Source organism: Sus scrofa, chromosome 7, assembly GCF_000003025.6.
Source record: "Sus scrofa isolate TJ Tabasco breed Duroc chromosome 7, Sscrofa11.1, whole genome shotgun sequence".
Classification (NCBI taxonomy): Eukaryota; Metazoa; Chordata; class Mammalia; order Artiodactyla; family Suidae; genus Sus; species Sus scrofa.
The window spans coordinates 55,775,200-55,790,821 of record NC_010449.5 but is presented as its reverse complement, the minus strand read 5'-3'; the positions used below and the strand labels follow the sequence as shown (position 1 = coordinate 55,790,821).

At 54.0% G+C, this 15,622-nt stretch overlaps 1 protein-coding gene across 2 annotated transcripts in view; it reads right to left on the bottom strand.

Moving 5' to 3' along the window:
- The window catches only part of SEMA4B (semaphorin 4B), a 41,129-nt gene that overhangs the window by 3,161 nt on the left and 22,346 nt on the right, over nt 1–15,622 (bottom strand). For both annotated transcript variants that reach the window (XM_021098977.1, XM_021098978.1), the window contains 11 exons: nt 8,477–8,640; nt 8,240–8,302; nt 5,037–5,135; nt 4,312–4,423; nt 3,919–4,032; nt 3,669–3,820; nt 2,465–2,646; nt 2,181–2,331; nt 952–1,162; nt 737–852; nt 334–500 (listed from right to left, as the gene is read on the bottom strand). In XM_021098977.1, the coding sequence (XP_020954636.1) occupies nt 334–500; nt 737–852; nt 952–1,162; nt 2,181–2,331; nt 2,465–2,646; nt 3,669–3,820; nt 3,919–4,032; nt 4,312–4,423; nt 5,037–5,135; nt 8,240–8,302; nt 8,477–8,640 (1,531 nt within the window). The remainder of the gene's footprint in view (nt 1–333; nt 501–736; nt 853–951; nt 1,163–2,180; nt 2,332–2,464; nt 2,647–3,668; nt 3,821–3,918; nt 4,033–4,311; nt 4,424–5,036; nt 5,136–8,239; nt 8,303–8,476; nt 8,641–15,622) is intronic.

Sequence of the window (15,622 nt, the reverse complement as noted above, 5' to 3'; positions counted from 1 at the left end):
ATTCTGAAAACAATTTTTAATGGGTTTGTTAACAGACTCTTATGTAGTCCTGATTTTTTGTTACTCAAGCACATTCACATGCCAATCCATGTGTCCCACAAGTTCTTGTCATAGCTGTGACATTTCATACTTCACCAAATCTCATTCCTGCTTTATGGGATGGCTAAGGCAAACAAGTTACTGTCTGAACTACAGTACATCTGAGCGTCAGAAGGGGAGCTGATTCACTGTCAGGCCCAGACCGTGGAGGCCAGGTGGTGATTCTACAGAGGGCCTAAGGAAGGCCGAATGCACAGGCATGAACCCGGGGGAGGGGTCTTCAGGAGCTCTCACCTGGAGGCCACCTCAGGCTGGTAGAGGCTGATGTGGCTGCAGCTGGAGCCGCTCCAAGCGCAGTATGGGTCCCGGGCGAGGAGACAGTCCCCACAGCTCTGATACAGGCTGCAGTTGGCCACAGGCACCTGGACCACGCCTGAGTGCGAGGCAGCATACAGCAGCCCCTGCACAGACACGGGGGATGAGGGGCAGGCCCGGGCAGCCACGGCAGCCAGGTCCCCCACTCACCGCTGCAGCCAGCTCTCGTGCCCACCAGTACCACCCCCCAAGGGCCCTCCTCTCATGCTCCTGGACCCCTGTATCCAGACAGCTTATGCATGGGGCTGGATCTTTCCATCCTGCTGGGGTCGGGGCCAGGCACCCCAAGCATGTGGCCCGGACTCCTCCTTGGCCTGCTCACCCTGTCGGGGTCCAGGAGCAGGTTCTGCACAGGCTGTCCTGGCGAGAAGATCTGCAGCTCCTCGATGATGTGCACGCTGGAGCCCACGCTCACCGCCTTGTGCAGCCAGCCGTCACCTGCAATGCACAGCACTCAGGCCCTGCTCAGAGCCAGCTGCCCACGCCCCAGCAGCCACACTCCCTTGACCCTGAGCCTGCCCTGAAGTGGGTACTCACTGGTGCCCAGGAAGAGGACATCATAGGTACGGTGCAGGCCAGGGATGCGGTGGACGACCACACGCTGGTAGCGGGCCCGGGGCTGCAGGAGCAGAAGGTGGCTGCGGACCTGCCCGTCCATCAGGAAGTGGTCCTTGAGGAAGTTCAGCACACGGTCGGGGAGCTGCAGGGACGAGGTGATCTTCCTTTCCCGGGCACTGTTGGTGATACACTAAAGAGGAAGGTGGGGTCTTGAGGCAAGTGGCACTCAGGGCGGCAAGCAGGATGGGGGCCCCCGCAAATCCTGCCAGGACTGCTGGCCCTGCCTCCCCAGTGGACAGCAGGGCCATCTGTCCCAACCTTCGAAGCAGGGCACCTGCAGTTCTGTGGAGGCCATGGGCTCTCTGGAGTCCCAAAGATGAAGCCCAGGGTGCTGGACTGGGCCTGCAAGGCCCCAGCTGCCAGCGTTTCCCTCTCTGCACACCAACCACCCCTCCTTCCGGCCCACTCTCCCCACCCCCACCCAGGCCTCAAGAAGCGTGACCACACTTCCTGCTCCTATAGCTGCCTTTTGCTAGTGCTCCCAGGAAGCGCTGGCTGACGGAGGCATCCTAGCACAGAGGCATGAGTTCCCCTGTGCAGTTAGTTCCCACATTGCTTCCTCATTCTCTCTGCCCAGGGCATTCTCTGGAAGAGCCCCAGGAACCAACACCCTGGAGTGACCCTCAACTGCTGAGGCACAGGAGTTGGTGACAAACAGCCCAGTGGGACAATGTTGAGATGTGCTTCAGGCAGCCTCCCAGGGACTGAGCTCCAGGCGCCCACAGCGGGAGCAGCTCAGTGACACACTCTTTCTTAGCTCTGCCCCTCCTCCCATCCTCCTGGGATCACCTCCTGTAGAAACTACTGGCACTCACGTCCTTGTCTTAAGGTCTGCTTTGTGGGCCCGTCAGACTGGAAGGAAAGAAGAAAGAACTACTTCCCTGTGGTCTGGCTGTTAAGTCACTCAGTTACTCACAGCAGAGTTGGGAACAGGCTATGTAGCCTGTGCCCTGATGTGGATACCCTTGCCTACCCAGAAGGAGGTTTGACATCATCTAGATGTGACATTTATGGTCACATCTAACTCAGAAAGAAAAGCAGGCCTGGGCTTTGTCTGCACTTTCAAGATGAGGAAAGCAAGTGATCCCCGCCCAGTGTGGGGGCCCATCATCTGGGCTCCCTGACCAGGTCCCAGGAGCAGCGCTCACCGCGCCGGGCCGAGGCGAGGGCACCGGGTGGGTCACGGTGTACCACTGCTGCGTCTCGCGGTTCACCTCCTTGTAGAGCCCGTTGAAGACCCTCTGTACATCCCTCATGGTGAAGACACAGATGGCAGAGCCCTCTGTGGTCCCCCTGTGCCTAGAGAGGAAGAGGAGGGGTTAGACTGGGAGCCCTGAAGCTCACCACAAGACCTGTGGGGCCCAGAGGAGGGGTCCCCAATCCCAGCCCCCCTACCCCCGCTCTGCTCCCAGCTGGGTCCTCGGGGCCCTACCACTGGGATGTGAAGACCCCGTAGAAGAGGGTGTCCTGCCAGTCCTGGGGGCTGGGGCTCAGCGTGAAGACGTCTTGCAGCACATTGAACGGGAAGCCATCGTCAGGCCGCGAGCACAGCAGCTGGGCCTTCAGGAAGGAGGTCCAGCGCTGCTGCAGGACCCGCTCGCCCCCCTCGTCGCCCTGAGACGGAGAGGCTGGGCTTAGGTACAGCGGGGCTTGGATGCTGGTGCCCCTTGACGGCCCCCCCACCCCTGAGCAGTGGCTGAGACGACTCCAGGAAGGGCCTGACAGACACACAGCCAGGCCTGGGTTCCACTTGAGAGCGAGATTTGAGGTGGCAGCATACAGGTGCCCTCACCAGGCGGCTGGCTATGAAAATGACAGTGCCCAAGTTCCTGTCGTGGCTCAATGGTAATGAACCCGATGAATACCTGTGAAGATGCAGATAACATCAATCCCTGGCCTCGCTCAGTGGGTTAAGGATCTGGCATTGCCGTGAGCTGTGGTGTAGGTTGCAGACGTGGCTCAGATCCCATGTTGCTGTGGCTCTGGCATAGGCCAGCAGCTGCAGCTTCCATTCCACCCCTAGCCTGGGAAGCTCCGTATGCCACGGGTATGGCCCTAAAAAGACAAAGAAGAAAGAAAAAAAATGGCCATGCCACCTTCACTGTGGGAAGCCAAGGAAAGGGCGCCAGGGAGGATATCGCCAAACTTGGAGAGATGTCTCAGCTCACCGCTAAGCAAACAGGAGAGCTAAAGAATCACATTACAGTATAACTCTTGTCTGTAGATGGGGTTTTTGTTTGTTGGTTTGTTTGTTTTTGCTTTTAAGACCACACCTGTAACATATGGAAGTTCCTGGGCTAAGGGTCAAATCGGAGCTGCATTGGCCAGCCTATGCCACAGCCACAGCAATGCTTGATCCTTAACCCACTGAGTGAGGCCAGGGATTGAACCTGCACCCTCACGGATACTATCAGATTCGTAACCCACTGAGCTACAACGGTAACTCCTATTTTCACATTTCTTAAATATTAAAAAAAAAAAAAAAAAAGTGATATTTTAACTCAAAAGGAGAGAGAGAAAAGCCAGTGGCCAAGCATTTCCTCGTGAAGGCCAGGAGAAGGCCACTGGTAGGTAGGGAGCCTTCTGATCCTGAACCTGGAGCGTTTGGGGCCCCCGGGGTGCCTGGGCCCCCTCACCTTGCACACACGGGCGATGCGAGACACAATGGTATTCTCAAAGAACTCAAACTCCTGGCCGGTCTCGCTGAAGAAGAAGTAGATCTTGTCGTCGTCCCCTTGCAAGCTGCCCAGGCTCTCAGGAATATAGGCTGAGGCCACGAATGCTGGGTCTGTGGGGGCCAAGGGGAGCCTAGTCAGCCCGGTAGGCCCAGGGCCCCTGCCCTGGGGACCCTGTGACGGCCCACTGTGGGGGTGGGGAGGACTTCACCTTGTAGCCAGTTGAGGGAGCTCTCGGTCTTGGTGGGGCGGAGGCTTTGGCTCCGGGAGATGGCCGGGTCATTCCCCTGGAAGCTGCTGACGGTTCCAGAGTACAACTCGCCATCTGCCAAGAGAACATTCCCATGGGAAGAGGCCCTTGGCACGGCCCCTTCCCACTCAGGTCCTGGAGTGACCCAAGTGCTGCCCGCCGTGCTTGAGAAGGACAGAAGAGGGAGAGGAATAAGAAAAACCAACCCAAGGGCAGCCAGGGGTCACTGCACTCCCTGGGGATTGGCAGTGTGGACCCACCAGCTCTGCCCTGGGGCCCACCCTGCCTCTCTGCCCGTGCTCCCATCTGGAGCCTTAGGGAGCCCATTCTGCCCCCCTGCCCCCCAACACTCACCAACCACCAGGGCCGTGGACTTAAAATTGGGGTCAAAGGGACAGCGGCCCTTGCCATCCTCCAGGAGGCTGTTCCCTGCCTCATCCTGGGCCAGAGTGAAGTTCTCCACATTCTGCAGGGGAGCAGACAGGGAGCTCAGGGGCAGGCCAGGGAGCAAGTGGGCTCTACAAGGGTACCCTGGGAAGGGAAGGGTCTAACGGGCCATCCTCTTCACCCTGGCATGCTGCTGGCTCCGTCTTGAGGTGACCCTATGTGGTGGCCACTGTGGCCCCACTTGGCAGAGAGGAAAGGAGGCTTAGAAGGGTGATGTGAGCCATGAAAAGGCATTGACATGATTCAAATCCAGGTATGTCTGACTCCCAAGCTGGTGCTCCAACCCACAGCCTCGAAATGCCACCCTCTGTGAAGGTGTGTGCATGTTGAGGAAGGTAGACAAGGTGGGCTGGCGGGGAGTGAGAGCAAGGGAGAGGGCCGGAGGAAGCGAGAGGGCGCAATGGTGGGGTGGCCAGGATCTTTGTGCCCGGGGAACCCCACTGCACCACTCCCATCCCCTGCAGACCAGCCTGGTCATCAGGGCTCGGGGGGCGGGGGGGGGGGCAGGGGGCAGGACTGGTGCCAAGAAGCCTTCTACTGAACTCTGCCCGTCACCACCAGCTCCCTGAGTCAGAAGGAAGGGCAGTTCCCAGGCCAGCCGCAGGCCAGCCTGGCATGAGGAGGGTACTCACAATGTAGGTGCACACGGGGCTGAAGGCCGCTGTGCCACAGGTGAAGAGGTGGCTGCTGTTGAGAGGCAGGAGGATCTTGATGTAGTTTTGACAGTCCCGCTGAAGGAGGGAACAGGCTGTCAGGCCCAAGCCAGCCACCAGGGGGCACCACTGAGCCCTCCTCACCAGACCCAAACGGGGCTCCCTCTGGAGGCCTCTGCTCCCCAGCACTCAAATCCTGGAGTGATGGAAAATCTAGGAGCTTTGTGGGGCAGAAGGAGGAGCACAGAGTGTGTGTATGCAGGAGGGGGACCTTGGAGCTCAGCTAGTTCTGTGTCTGGAAAACTCTGCTTCGGTCTACAGTCAAGGGCACAGAATCCTTCCTTTTTTTTTTTTTTTTTTTTTCCTTTTTTGGCCTCACCACGGCACATGGAGTTCCCCGGCTAGGGATCAGATCCAAGCTGCAGCTGCAGTGGCAACACCAGATCCATAACCCACTGTGCCAAGACCAAGGATCAAACCTGCATCCCAGGGCTCCCAAGACACCGCCAATCCTGTTGCACCACAGGGGGAGCTCCCATAATCCCTTCCTTTTGATGAGCTGCCTTGTTCCCACTTGGTGAGGAAGCTAAGCCCAGAGCAAGAAGAAACACGCACCTTGAACCCTGGACCCCAGAATTGTGGCTTACCTCCACAAAGGTACCTAACAGATATCTATCAGCTTCTCATTGTTCCCCCAAACTCTCTCCTCTGAGACCCTTCCCCTTTCATTTAAAGGCAACTTTGGGGGAGTTTTTGCCGTGGCTTAGCAGTAATAAACCCAACTAGTATCCATAAGGATGCAGGTTTGATCCCTGGCCTCACTCAGTGGGTTAAGGATGCAGTGTTGCCATGAGCTGTGGTATAGGTCACAGGTGAGGCTCGGATCCTGTGTGGCTGTGGCTATGGTGTAGACCTGCAGCTGCAGTGCTTATTCGACCCCTAGCCTGGGAACCTCCATATGCCGTGGGTGCAGCTAAAAAAACAAAAAAACAAAAGAAAGAAGGTAACTCTGTCTTCTAAGTTCCTCAGGCCCCACACCTCACAGCCAGCCTGAATTCCTCCTCTCTCAACACGCCCCATTTTTCTATCAGGAAGTCCCGGTGACCTCGTCTTCAATATATATCCAGGTACGGGTCATTTCTCACTTCTTTTACTGGTACCATCCTGGTCTGGACCACTATCATTTCTCGCCCCTCACCAGTCTCCCTCCCTCTGTGCTCAGCTTTTGAAGGCTGCTCTCCACCACGACCCCCAGGGTGGCCCCTTAAAAAGGCATGGCAGACCACCTTACTTCCCTGCTCAGCCCCTTGGTTCCCCAAACACCTTCCTCAGAGAGAAATCCACCATTCTGTTCCCTCTCCAGGTGAACTCCTTCACCTCCTTCTAATCTTAGCTCAAATGTCAACTTTGTGTTTTTTTTTTGCTTTTTAGGGCTGCACCAACAGCATATGGAAGTTCTCAGGCTAGGGTTCGAATTGGAGCTATAGCTGCTGGTCTACACCAAAGCCATAGTGATGCAGGATCCAAGCTGAGTCTGTGACCTATATCACAGCTCACAGCAACGCCAGAACCTTAACCCACTAAGCAAAACCAGGGATCAAACCCATACCTAGAGTTCCCGTCGTGGCGCAGTGGAAACAAATCTGACTAGGAACCATGAGGCTTCAGGTTTGATCCCTGGCCTTGCTCAGTGGGTTAAGGATCCGGTGTTGCCGTGAGCTGTGGCGTAGGTCGCAGACTTGGCTTGGATCTGGTGTGGCTGTGGTTGTGGTGTAGGCCAGCAGCAACAGCTCTAATTCAATCCGTAGCCTGGGAACCTCCATATGCTGTGGATGCGGCCCTGAAAAGATTAAAAAAAACAAAAAACAAAAAAACCCTACATCCTCCTGGATACTAGTTGAGTTCGTTACCGCTGAGCCACGATGAGAACTCCCTCAACTTTTGTGTGTGTGTGTGTGTGTGTCTTTTTACGGCCACACCTGCAGCATATGTAGGTTCCCAGGCTAGGGCTCAAATCGGAGCTACAGCTGCCAGCCTATACCACAGCCACAGAAACACCAGAACTGAGCCATGTCTGCGACCTACACCACAGGTCCTGGCAACGCAGGATCCTTAAGCCACTGAGCAAGGCCAGGGATCGAACCTGTGTCCTCACGGATACCAGTCAGATTGGTTTCCTCTGAGCCACGATGCGAACTCTTCCCTCAACTTTTAAAATGAAGTGTGGAGTTCCTGTCATGGCTCAGTGGTTAACGAATCCAACTAGGAACCATGAGGTTGCAGGTTCAATCCCTGGCCTTGCTCACTGGGTTAAGGATCTGGTGTTGCCGTGAACTGTGGTATAGGTTGCAGACGCGGCTCAGATCCCTCGTTGCTGTGGCTCTGGCATAGGCTGGCATCTACAGCTCCGATTTGACCCCTAGCCCGGAAACCTCCATATGCCGCGGGAGCGGCCCAAGAAATGGCAAAAAGACAGAAAAAAAAGAAGTGTAACCTGACCACCTTTTAAATGGATGGATTTCTTCTTTTTCACAATGATTCATATCTGGTGTCTAAAATCACCCAGGCACAGAGCTAGTGCTTCATACATTTGTGCTAAATAAAAGAAATCGGGGCAGGATTTGAACCTATGTTTTGACCCCAATTCCCGTGCTCTTTGGCCTTCACCCTAGCCAGCCCCTGCTGCGCTGGGGACCAGGAGGCCTCTGGGGATGGTGGGGAGTCCTTCAGGAGAACCCCAGGCTGGATCAGCCCCCACCCAGTGGTCTGGCTAAAACCACGCCAGAGTATGTCAGACCTGCCAACTCAGACACCATCCTCAGAGAGGCAGACTCCCACCCACACCCAATCCCTGCTTGTGCTGGAAGCTGACGTTTATTTGGCACTTGGTGCCAGGCACTTTCTACCCATTAGCTCCCTGAATCCTCACTGTCAGTCCAGCGAGATAGGCATCATCATTCCCATTTTACTAAGGCTCCGAGAGGCAAGTCTACTTGTCCCGGGTCACAGAGATAATAAGTATAGGGCTGAGACTCAAACCCACGTCTGGCCATCTCAAGAGACCTATGCCCTTTCCACCACAGCTGGCTGCATCTTCTCCCACCTCCTGCCTCTATCCTGAGCCCAGTTCTACGCACCCTCCATCCCTCCTTAGCCCAGGCCATCTCCAGGTGCTAGCTCACCTGTGGGTCCTTGCCCTTGAAGCTGCACTGCTGTTTCCTCTCCGCGTCTGCGCTCCACAGGAGCTGGGGAATGAAAAAGAGGAAGGTTAAGTGTGCAAAAGGAACGAAGAATACGCCTTTCTTTTCCTTTCCCTTCTCCTGTATGCCTCGTCCTTGGTCCCAGAAGGTCCAGCTTCTTGTCCGTTTTCCCGAGTGCCATCCTCTGCCCAGCCTAGCCAGCCCTGGGCATCATCTCACCTGCTGGTAGCCCCCGCCTGGCAGGAAGCTGACGCTGCTGTTGAGGGCAAAAAGGGCCTCTCGGGCCCCCACGTACAGTGTCCTGCCATCTCTGCTCAGTAGAAGGGCCGTGTAGTTGGAGATGTTTTCAACTTCAAATCTGAGAAATGGCCGCTTTTCAGAGCCTGGAGAGAAGGAGATGGACATTACCTGGGGCCACACCACCCACAAGAACCCTTTGATACTAACCCTCTAGAACGGGCTGATCTGATTGAGGTAGATGAGCAAGGCAGTGGGTGGCAAGGGGTTGGGGACACGGGGATTAGATTTAAAGGGGAGCAGCACTCCCAGACTCTCAAACATTAGGTTAAGAAACAAATGCACAATGGTGAATGTAGAACATTCATCTCAGAACCATTCATATTAATGAAAAACTGAAACAGGGAGTTCCCATTGTGGCTCAGCGGAAATGAACCTGACTAGGATCCATGAGGACTTGGGTTCAATCCCTGGCCTTGCTCAGTGGGTCAGGGATCTGGCATTGCTGTGGCTGTGGTGCAGGCTGGCAGCTACAGCTCCTATTCAACCCCTAGCCTGGGAACTTCCGTTATGCTGAGGGTGCAGCCCTATAAAGCAAAAAAAAAAAAAAACCAAAAAACTGAAACAAACTAAATGTCCAACCACAGGGGACTGGGTGAAAATAAATCCTAATTCTTCATTTGCTGGAATACTATGCAGCTGGTAAAATGCTGTTGTATTAGAAACTCTAGAAAAACAAGCAAAGTTATATAAGAAACGCATGGTCAAAATATAAAATGCACTAAAATATAAACTGATGGATTCTGAGCACCTAAGAGAACATAAGAAAGGAGAGTATATTTGACACTCTCCTTTGAGTAGCATTAAATCCAAAGAGCAGCCCAGCCGGCTCCTGTGGCTACAGTGAGCTCGGTTTACATTGGCAGAGGAGCGCAAACACGGGGCGCTGGTCTTCAGGTCTCGGCACCACCTCATAGTCATAGAGGATTTATGGTATTAAACAGAATGTAAATGTTATCAACCTTAACCTCAGAAACTTGAACGTGACAGACAGGCACTGTGACACTGGGGGTAAGGGGAGTGACAGGGCCACAAGGGACTGTCAGTGGTTAGTGGAACAAGAAACCGAGGCTTCGGTGCATTATTTTAAATCATAAATACAGTGGCAGAGAATATTTAGAGGAAAGGTGTGAAGGGTGATGGAAAGCTATATTTTATTTATTTATCTAGTTTGCTTTTTTTAGGGCCAAACTCATGGCATATGGAAATTCCCATGCTAAGGGTCGAATTGGAGCTACAGTTGCTGGTCTACACCACAGCCACAGTAACAGGGGATCCAAGTGGCATCTGCGACCTACACCACAGCTCACGGCAAAGCCAGATCCTTAACCCATTCAGCGAGGCCAGGGATCAAACCTGCATCCTCATGGATACTAGTTGGGTTCATTTCCAATGAGCCACAATGGGAACTCGTGGAAGGCTTTATTTTTCTCAGCAGCAAATCAGTAAGTCAGATAAGCCAATACATAATGGAATAAGCATTTCACTTATTAAGTGGAGGAAACCACTGTATGATAAGAAGTCTAAAGGATTCGAAGTTGTCCCTCTTACTCAGGACTGGGATTGAGAAGGAGGAGGTAGTTACCGCTTTTCACAATAAGTCCTTCTATATGCAAAAAAAAAAAAAAAAATGCATCTATCCTTGATATAAATTTGAAGTATCTTCCTTGTTGTAGAACATGTAATAATTCGGAGAGGTACTAATTATCTACCATTAAAATGAAAATGAAGGTCATAAAATAGTATGAATAGAGTCTATTTTGTGTGTGTGTGAAAAATATAAACATAGAAAAAAGACGAATGAAAGATGAATCACAAAATGCTAACAAGTGGTAGCCCTGGTGGGATTACAGGTGATTTTTTTTTTCCTTTGCACTAATCATTTTTTGATTCTATAGGTGATACTTGTGTAATGCTGAAGAAATAAATTAGAAATAAATTAGAGGAGAGGAAAAAGAAAAAGAGATAAACACATGCATCTGTCCACCAGGGTGCCACTGGTGCTTTCAGTGACTAATGGATTTGGAGGGAAATTATTTAAAAAATTCTAAGCAGCTGATAAGAAAAGAAAAACAAGCAAAGAGCAGCCACTCTGCCCAACCCCAGTCATCTCCTAACTGACCAGGGAATTACAACCACTCAAACAAATAGTCTCACGAAGCAGAGGAAGCAAAAAATGCAACATGCCAACAAAACAGTTGTGAAGAGGGGCTTCGTGTGTGTTTACATGGTGACTGTTTTTACACGCCCTCAGCCTGGTTCCACAAAGGGCAAGGAAACACCAAGAAAAGAAGTAATAAAACATAAACACTAAAATTAGGAGTGCAGGGGAAAAAAAAAAATCTGAAGAAAACACTGAAACCAGAAACAAAGGCCAGGGTCACATAAAGCAGGTCCTCAGGGTCCTCACATGCTGAGCCTCCCAGTGGCCAAAGAGAAAAATCAAGTTAACTTGTCTTCATTATTCAAGAAGAAGAACACATACCAGCCCTTTTGGGGAAGCTAAGCATTTTTTTTTTTTTTCTTTTTCTTTTTAGGGCTGCAGACTTGGCATATGGACCTTCCCAGGCTAGGAGTCAAACTGGAGCTTAAGCTGCCGGGCTACACCACAGCCACAGCAACGCAGGATCCAAGCCACGTCTGGACCTACACCACGGCTCATGACAACACCACATCCTTAACCGACTGAGCAAGGCCAGGGATCGAACTCACAACCTCATAATCCCTAGTCAGGCTTGTTTCCACTGCGCCACGCCATGACAGGAACTCCGGAAGCTAAGCTTTTTACCTAGCCACTTGTGATGAAGGCAGCCCTTAGGTAGGACGTCCCAGCAAATATACCACAGGCAAGCAGGAATGATGGAATTCCTTTCCCGAGGCTGTTCCTCACAGTTTGCCTGGTGAGGGAGGGTGGGATCACAGGTGACCAGTGTAGGAATCTATGTGGCAGTCTGCAGTTAGGAGGCTTAAGCTCTGAAATCATAGTCACAACAGAGACTGCACTGGGAACTTAAGGGCAAAGTCCTGCCTAATGTCCAGAGGCTGAACTCTGCTTCTGAAACCACCCAGGGCAGCTGTGGTCCAGAAAAATTAGGGCCTGTCTCTGGACTCTTACGTCTGGCATCACACTAAACACCAGGTCTTTTACTTCCACTTCCCAGCTCCTCACCACTTCCTATCAGCACTCTACACACTGGGAGGCCCAAGGAAAGTTTCCAGGACTAACTCCCTACTTTTCCCAACCGGAAAATCTCCCCCACACTGGGGCCCAATTATGCTGCTTGTACTTTGTGCTGATGAGCTGGCCAGCCTTCTGGAACAAACAGCCTTGGCCATTTTGCATCCTGCTCCTGGGAGGAACTGCCCGTAAAAGAGACCTCTCCCGTCGGCCACCACAGGTGCCCCCCAGGAAGATGTGATCTGAGTGTGTTGTAGATGGTAACTCCCTGGGTGCCCATGATGGCCCTGTGAGGTAGGAACGGCTGCCACCCTCCGCTTACAAACGAAGAGACTGAAGCTCAGAGAGGTTAAGCAACTTACACAAAGCCCCACAGCAAAAAAGCAGCTACAGTGGGAGGCAGGCTCAGGGGGTCTCCTCTCTGTACCCCTGGTCTGCAAACTGCACGATGCAGCAGAAGTACCCAAAAGATGTGAACACTGGATCCAGGCCCTGCCCCTGGAGATTCTGAGGCAGTTGACACTGCTGACCAGGGATGAGGCCTGAGGACGTGCAGTTTTATGGGCTCCCAGGTGATTCCAAAGTCTGAGGAGCTCACTTCAGGAAGTACCGTGTAGGCAGGTCCTTCATAGGATTGTGTAGATGTCATCTCATGGAGCTGTAGTTTTCTCATATGTGTCATGGGGACAATGCAAATAAAACTTACGGCTCTCTCATGAGAAGTCAGTTGAGACCAGGGCAAACAGCTACCATGGTCCCTCCTGATCTTCTGCAGCCCTCCACAGTTTCCTGAGAGCAAGGCCCGGCTGGAACTTGCCAGCGCCTGCTGCCCACAGAGAAGGGGCATCTTGCCCCAGGCGGGTCCTGGAAGTCTGAGCAGGAGGCTACTCTTGGAATTGGGCCCGATACGGAAGTGCCAAAGGTCAGAGACAAGCATTAGTCCAGGTGGCAGCTCAGCCTCACTCAGGCCTGGAAGAGAGTGGGAACCTACCAGGACTCATGTGAACTGAACACAGCCAGGCTGGAGGGGCAGTCAGGGCGCCAGCTGCCCAGCCCTGCCCCCAAACACAAGCCAGCGGCTGGCTCAAGAGCTGCCCCCTGGCACAGTCAGGCTGGGAGTACAGTCGATGAAATGGATGCATTCCCACTGGGGAGGCTCCCCCTTGGTCCCTGGGCCTAAGTGTCTCAGCCTCAAAGCCACAGTGGCTTGAAGGTCTGGCCCCCCAAGTGGAAGTCTTGGCGAGAGAGCGACTGAGAGTGCAGATGCGAGTTAGAGACTGACCTGGGTTCAGATCCTGCCTCTGTCACTAGTTACCTGCCACCAGGACAAGCCACTTAACATTTTGGAGCCTCACTTTCCTTATCTATAAAATGAGGATAATAGCACCTCACCTCGTAGGGTTGTTATGAGAAGAAATAAGATTATACGTGTAAATAATTATATACATAATAACCCACATTTACAGAGAGCTTTACTCAAAACAACTTTGCACACGTTAACCCAGGGTTGGCATGGTGTCTGGCACACGATCAACACTTGAGTGGATCAAAAACAAAATCAAAAGCCCTGCAGGAAAATCCAGCCAAACAAGCGCTGCCAGAGGAGCAGGGCCACTTGGAAGAGCTGGGCCTCCCTGAGCCTCACGGCTAACACACTCATCCTGGGCCATTCTAACCTAGGCCTGCACCCGGTCGCAAGAGGGAAGGGTGGCCAAGCAGAGAGCATCGGCTCAGACACGGGCCAGGGTCATGGGCACATCTTATGAGAGTGAGCTGTGTCCCTGCCCCTGCTCGCCGGCGTTCTGAGTGGGGTTCCCGCTTGGGGTCACCTCCAGAGTCACTGCTTCGACGTTTGTGCGAGCCCTGCCTAAGCTTGCCCGTGTGTGTGTGTGTGTGTGTGTGTGTGTGTGTACACGTACACCTTACTGCAGGGCTTGTCCACACTTGTGTGTTCACTTGGAGGTACCATCTATGAAGAAGTGACTGGGAGGGGTGTTTTTTTGTTGGTTTTTTGTTTTGTCTTTTGTCTTTTTAGGGCTGAACCCGCAGCATATGGAGGTTCCCAGGCTAGGGGTCGAATTGGAGCTGTAGCTGCCAGCCTACACCACAGCTCACAGCAACACCAGATCCTTAACCCACTGAGCGTGGCCAGGGATTGAACCCATGTCCTCATGGATACTAGTCGGGTTCATTAACCACTGAGCCATGACAAGAACTCCATGAGAGGGGTGTTTGTGCACTCAGCCCCCTGGAAGTGCTGGCACACCGCAGGGTTGGTCTTAGCCTCTACCCTGTTCTCCGTGTGACAATGACAGTGTCTTGTGCAGTCTCCTGGGTTGCCTGTGATGCTCAGATGTCCTGTACGCTCTCTACCAAGCAGGCTGGTCTGCTTCGGGGACAGCCGGGCTGCCTGGAGCTGTGGCCGGTTTTCCTGGATGGGGTGAAACTTCCCGTCCAGCCTGGGCAGGTCTGAGCCGGTGGCTTCTCCAGGGCTCCAGGAAGGCAGGCTGGGGGCTGGCCTGGGGCTGTCCAGGGCCCCAGGCTCCTGGGGGAGGACGCGTGGGTGGGGCTGCTCAGAGTCACCTGCAGCCCCCTACCCCCTCACCCCTCCAGGGCTCCAGCTCTCAGCAGGAAGTGATGTGAGAACAGCTCAGCCCCCAGCCTCCTCTAGAGCTTCTCCCTGACCCTGTGACTCAGCCGGAAGCTCGGGGTCTCTGGGGTGAGACGGGAACAGGGCTCAGCACCGTCCCCACCCAGACGGTCCCCACCCAGGCCAGCCAGGAGTGGCAGTGAGGCTGTGACTCAGAGCCCCACCCCACCTTTCCCTCCACCGTGGCTCCGGGCGGGCACGCACCAGAGCAGATCCACAGGCCCCAGCAGGATCAGGCCAGAAAACATCAGCTTCCCTGTGGAGTCAGTACCCAGAAGATGCCCCCAGCAGGGGGCGGGCAGGGAGCTGGCTCCCCCTCAGCTTGAATCACAGAGTCCCAAAAGAGGAGGGCTGGGCCCTGGACAAGATCCTGATAGCCCCGGAGGGGCTCTGTTGGAACATCTCTTCCACAGGGAGTCACACAGGACCCTTGGACCCACTTATACCAGCAGGAATGCCACCTCTAGGGCAGAAGCGCTGACTCAGCGGCAAACTAGGACAAGGCAGCTGCCGACCTGGACACACGTCCTCCTTTCACAAGTACTGGGAAGGGCGGCCTGATGGGTCAGAAGCGGCGGGCCAAACTCTGCAGCACCAGGCCAGTGCCAGGGCAGGGTCCCTGGCCAGGGAAGGGTCACTTTCAATGGGGAAGAGGGGCTGGGTGCCACAAATGCTCCCCCAGGACCAAGGTAAACAAGAAAGAGGCAGGAAGTCAAGGGAACCCAGGCTAGAAGCATCCTGGGCTCCTGGGCAGGTGTGCTCAGCAAAGCCTGCTTCCCACCTGGCTGCTGCCATGGCCAGGTGGCCCCCAGCCTCTCATAGGCACCCCCCGCCCTGTGTCCATCTGACCAGCAGAGTCTTAACCCAGGACCCATCCATCACCTGTCATGAGGTGCAATCACCTTGGGAGCTGGACCCCCCACCCATCCCACCCAGGACCAAGGTCAGGCCCTCTCTCCTGAGGTCTCTACCCAAGGGTCCACCTTCCTCCTCTCACAGCTACCCCCTCTCTTCCGGGGCACCTGGGGCCATCAGGCATAAACACCCTCAACTGTTCCCACACCATCAACCTATTTCTCAGAACGCATTATTTTCTTCAATATTTATCCTAGAAATGTGCCTCCCACCTCCCCTGCTCAGCCAAACTCCCAAAGAGAAGAGACTCCATTCCTCACCTCCCTCCCACTCACTGCCTGATTGGGAGTCAGGCCTCAACCGGCCCCTCACCTGCAGCCGGGGC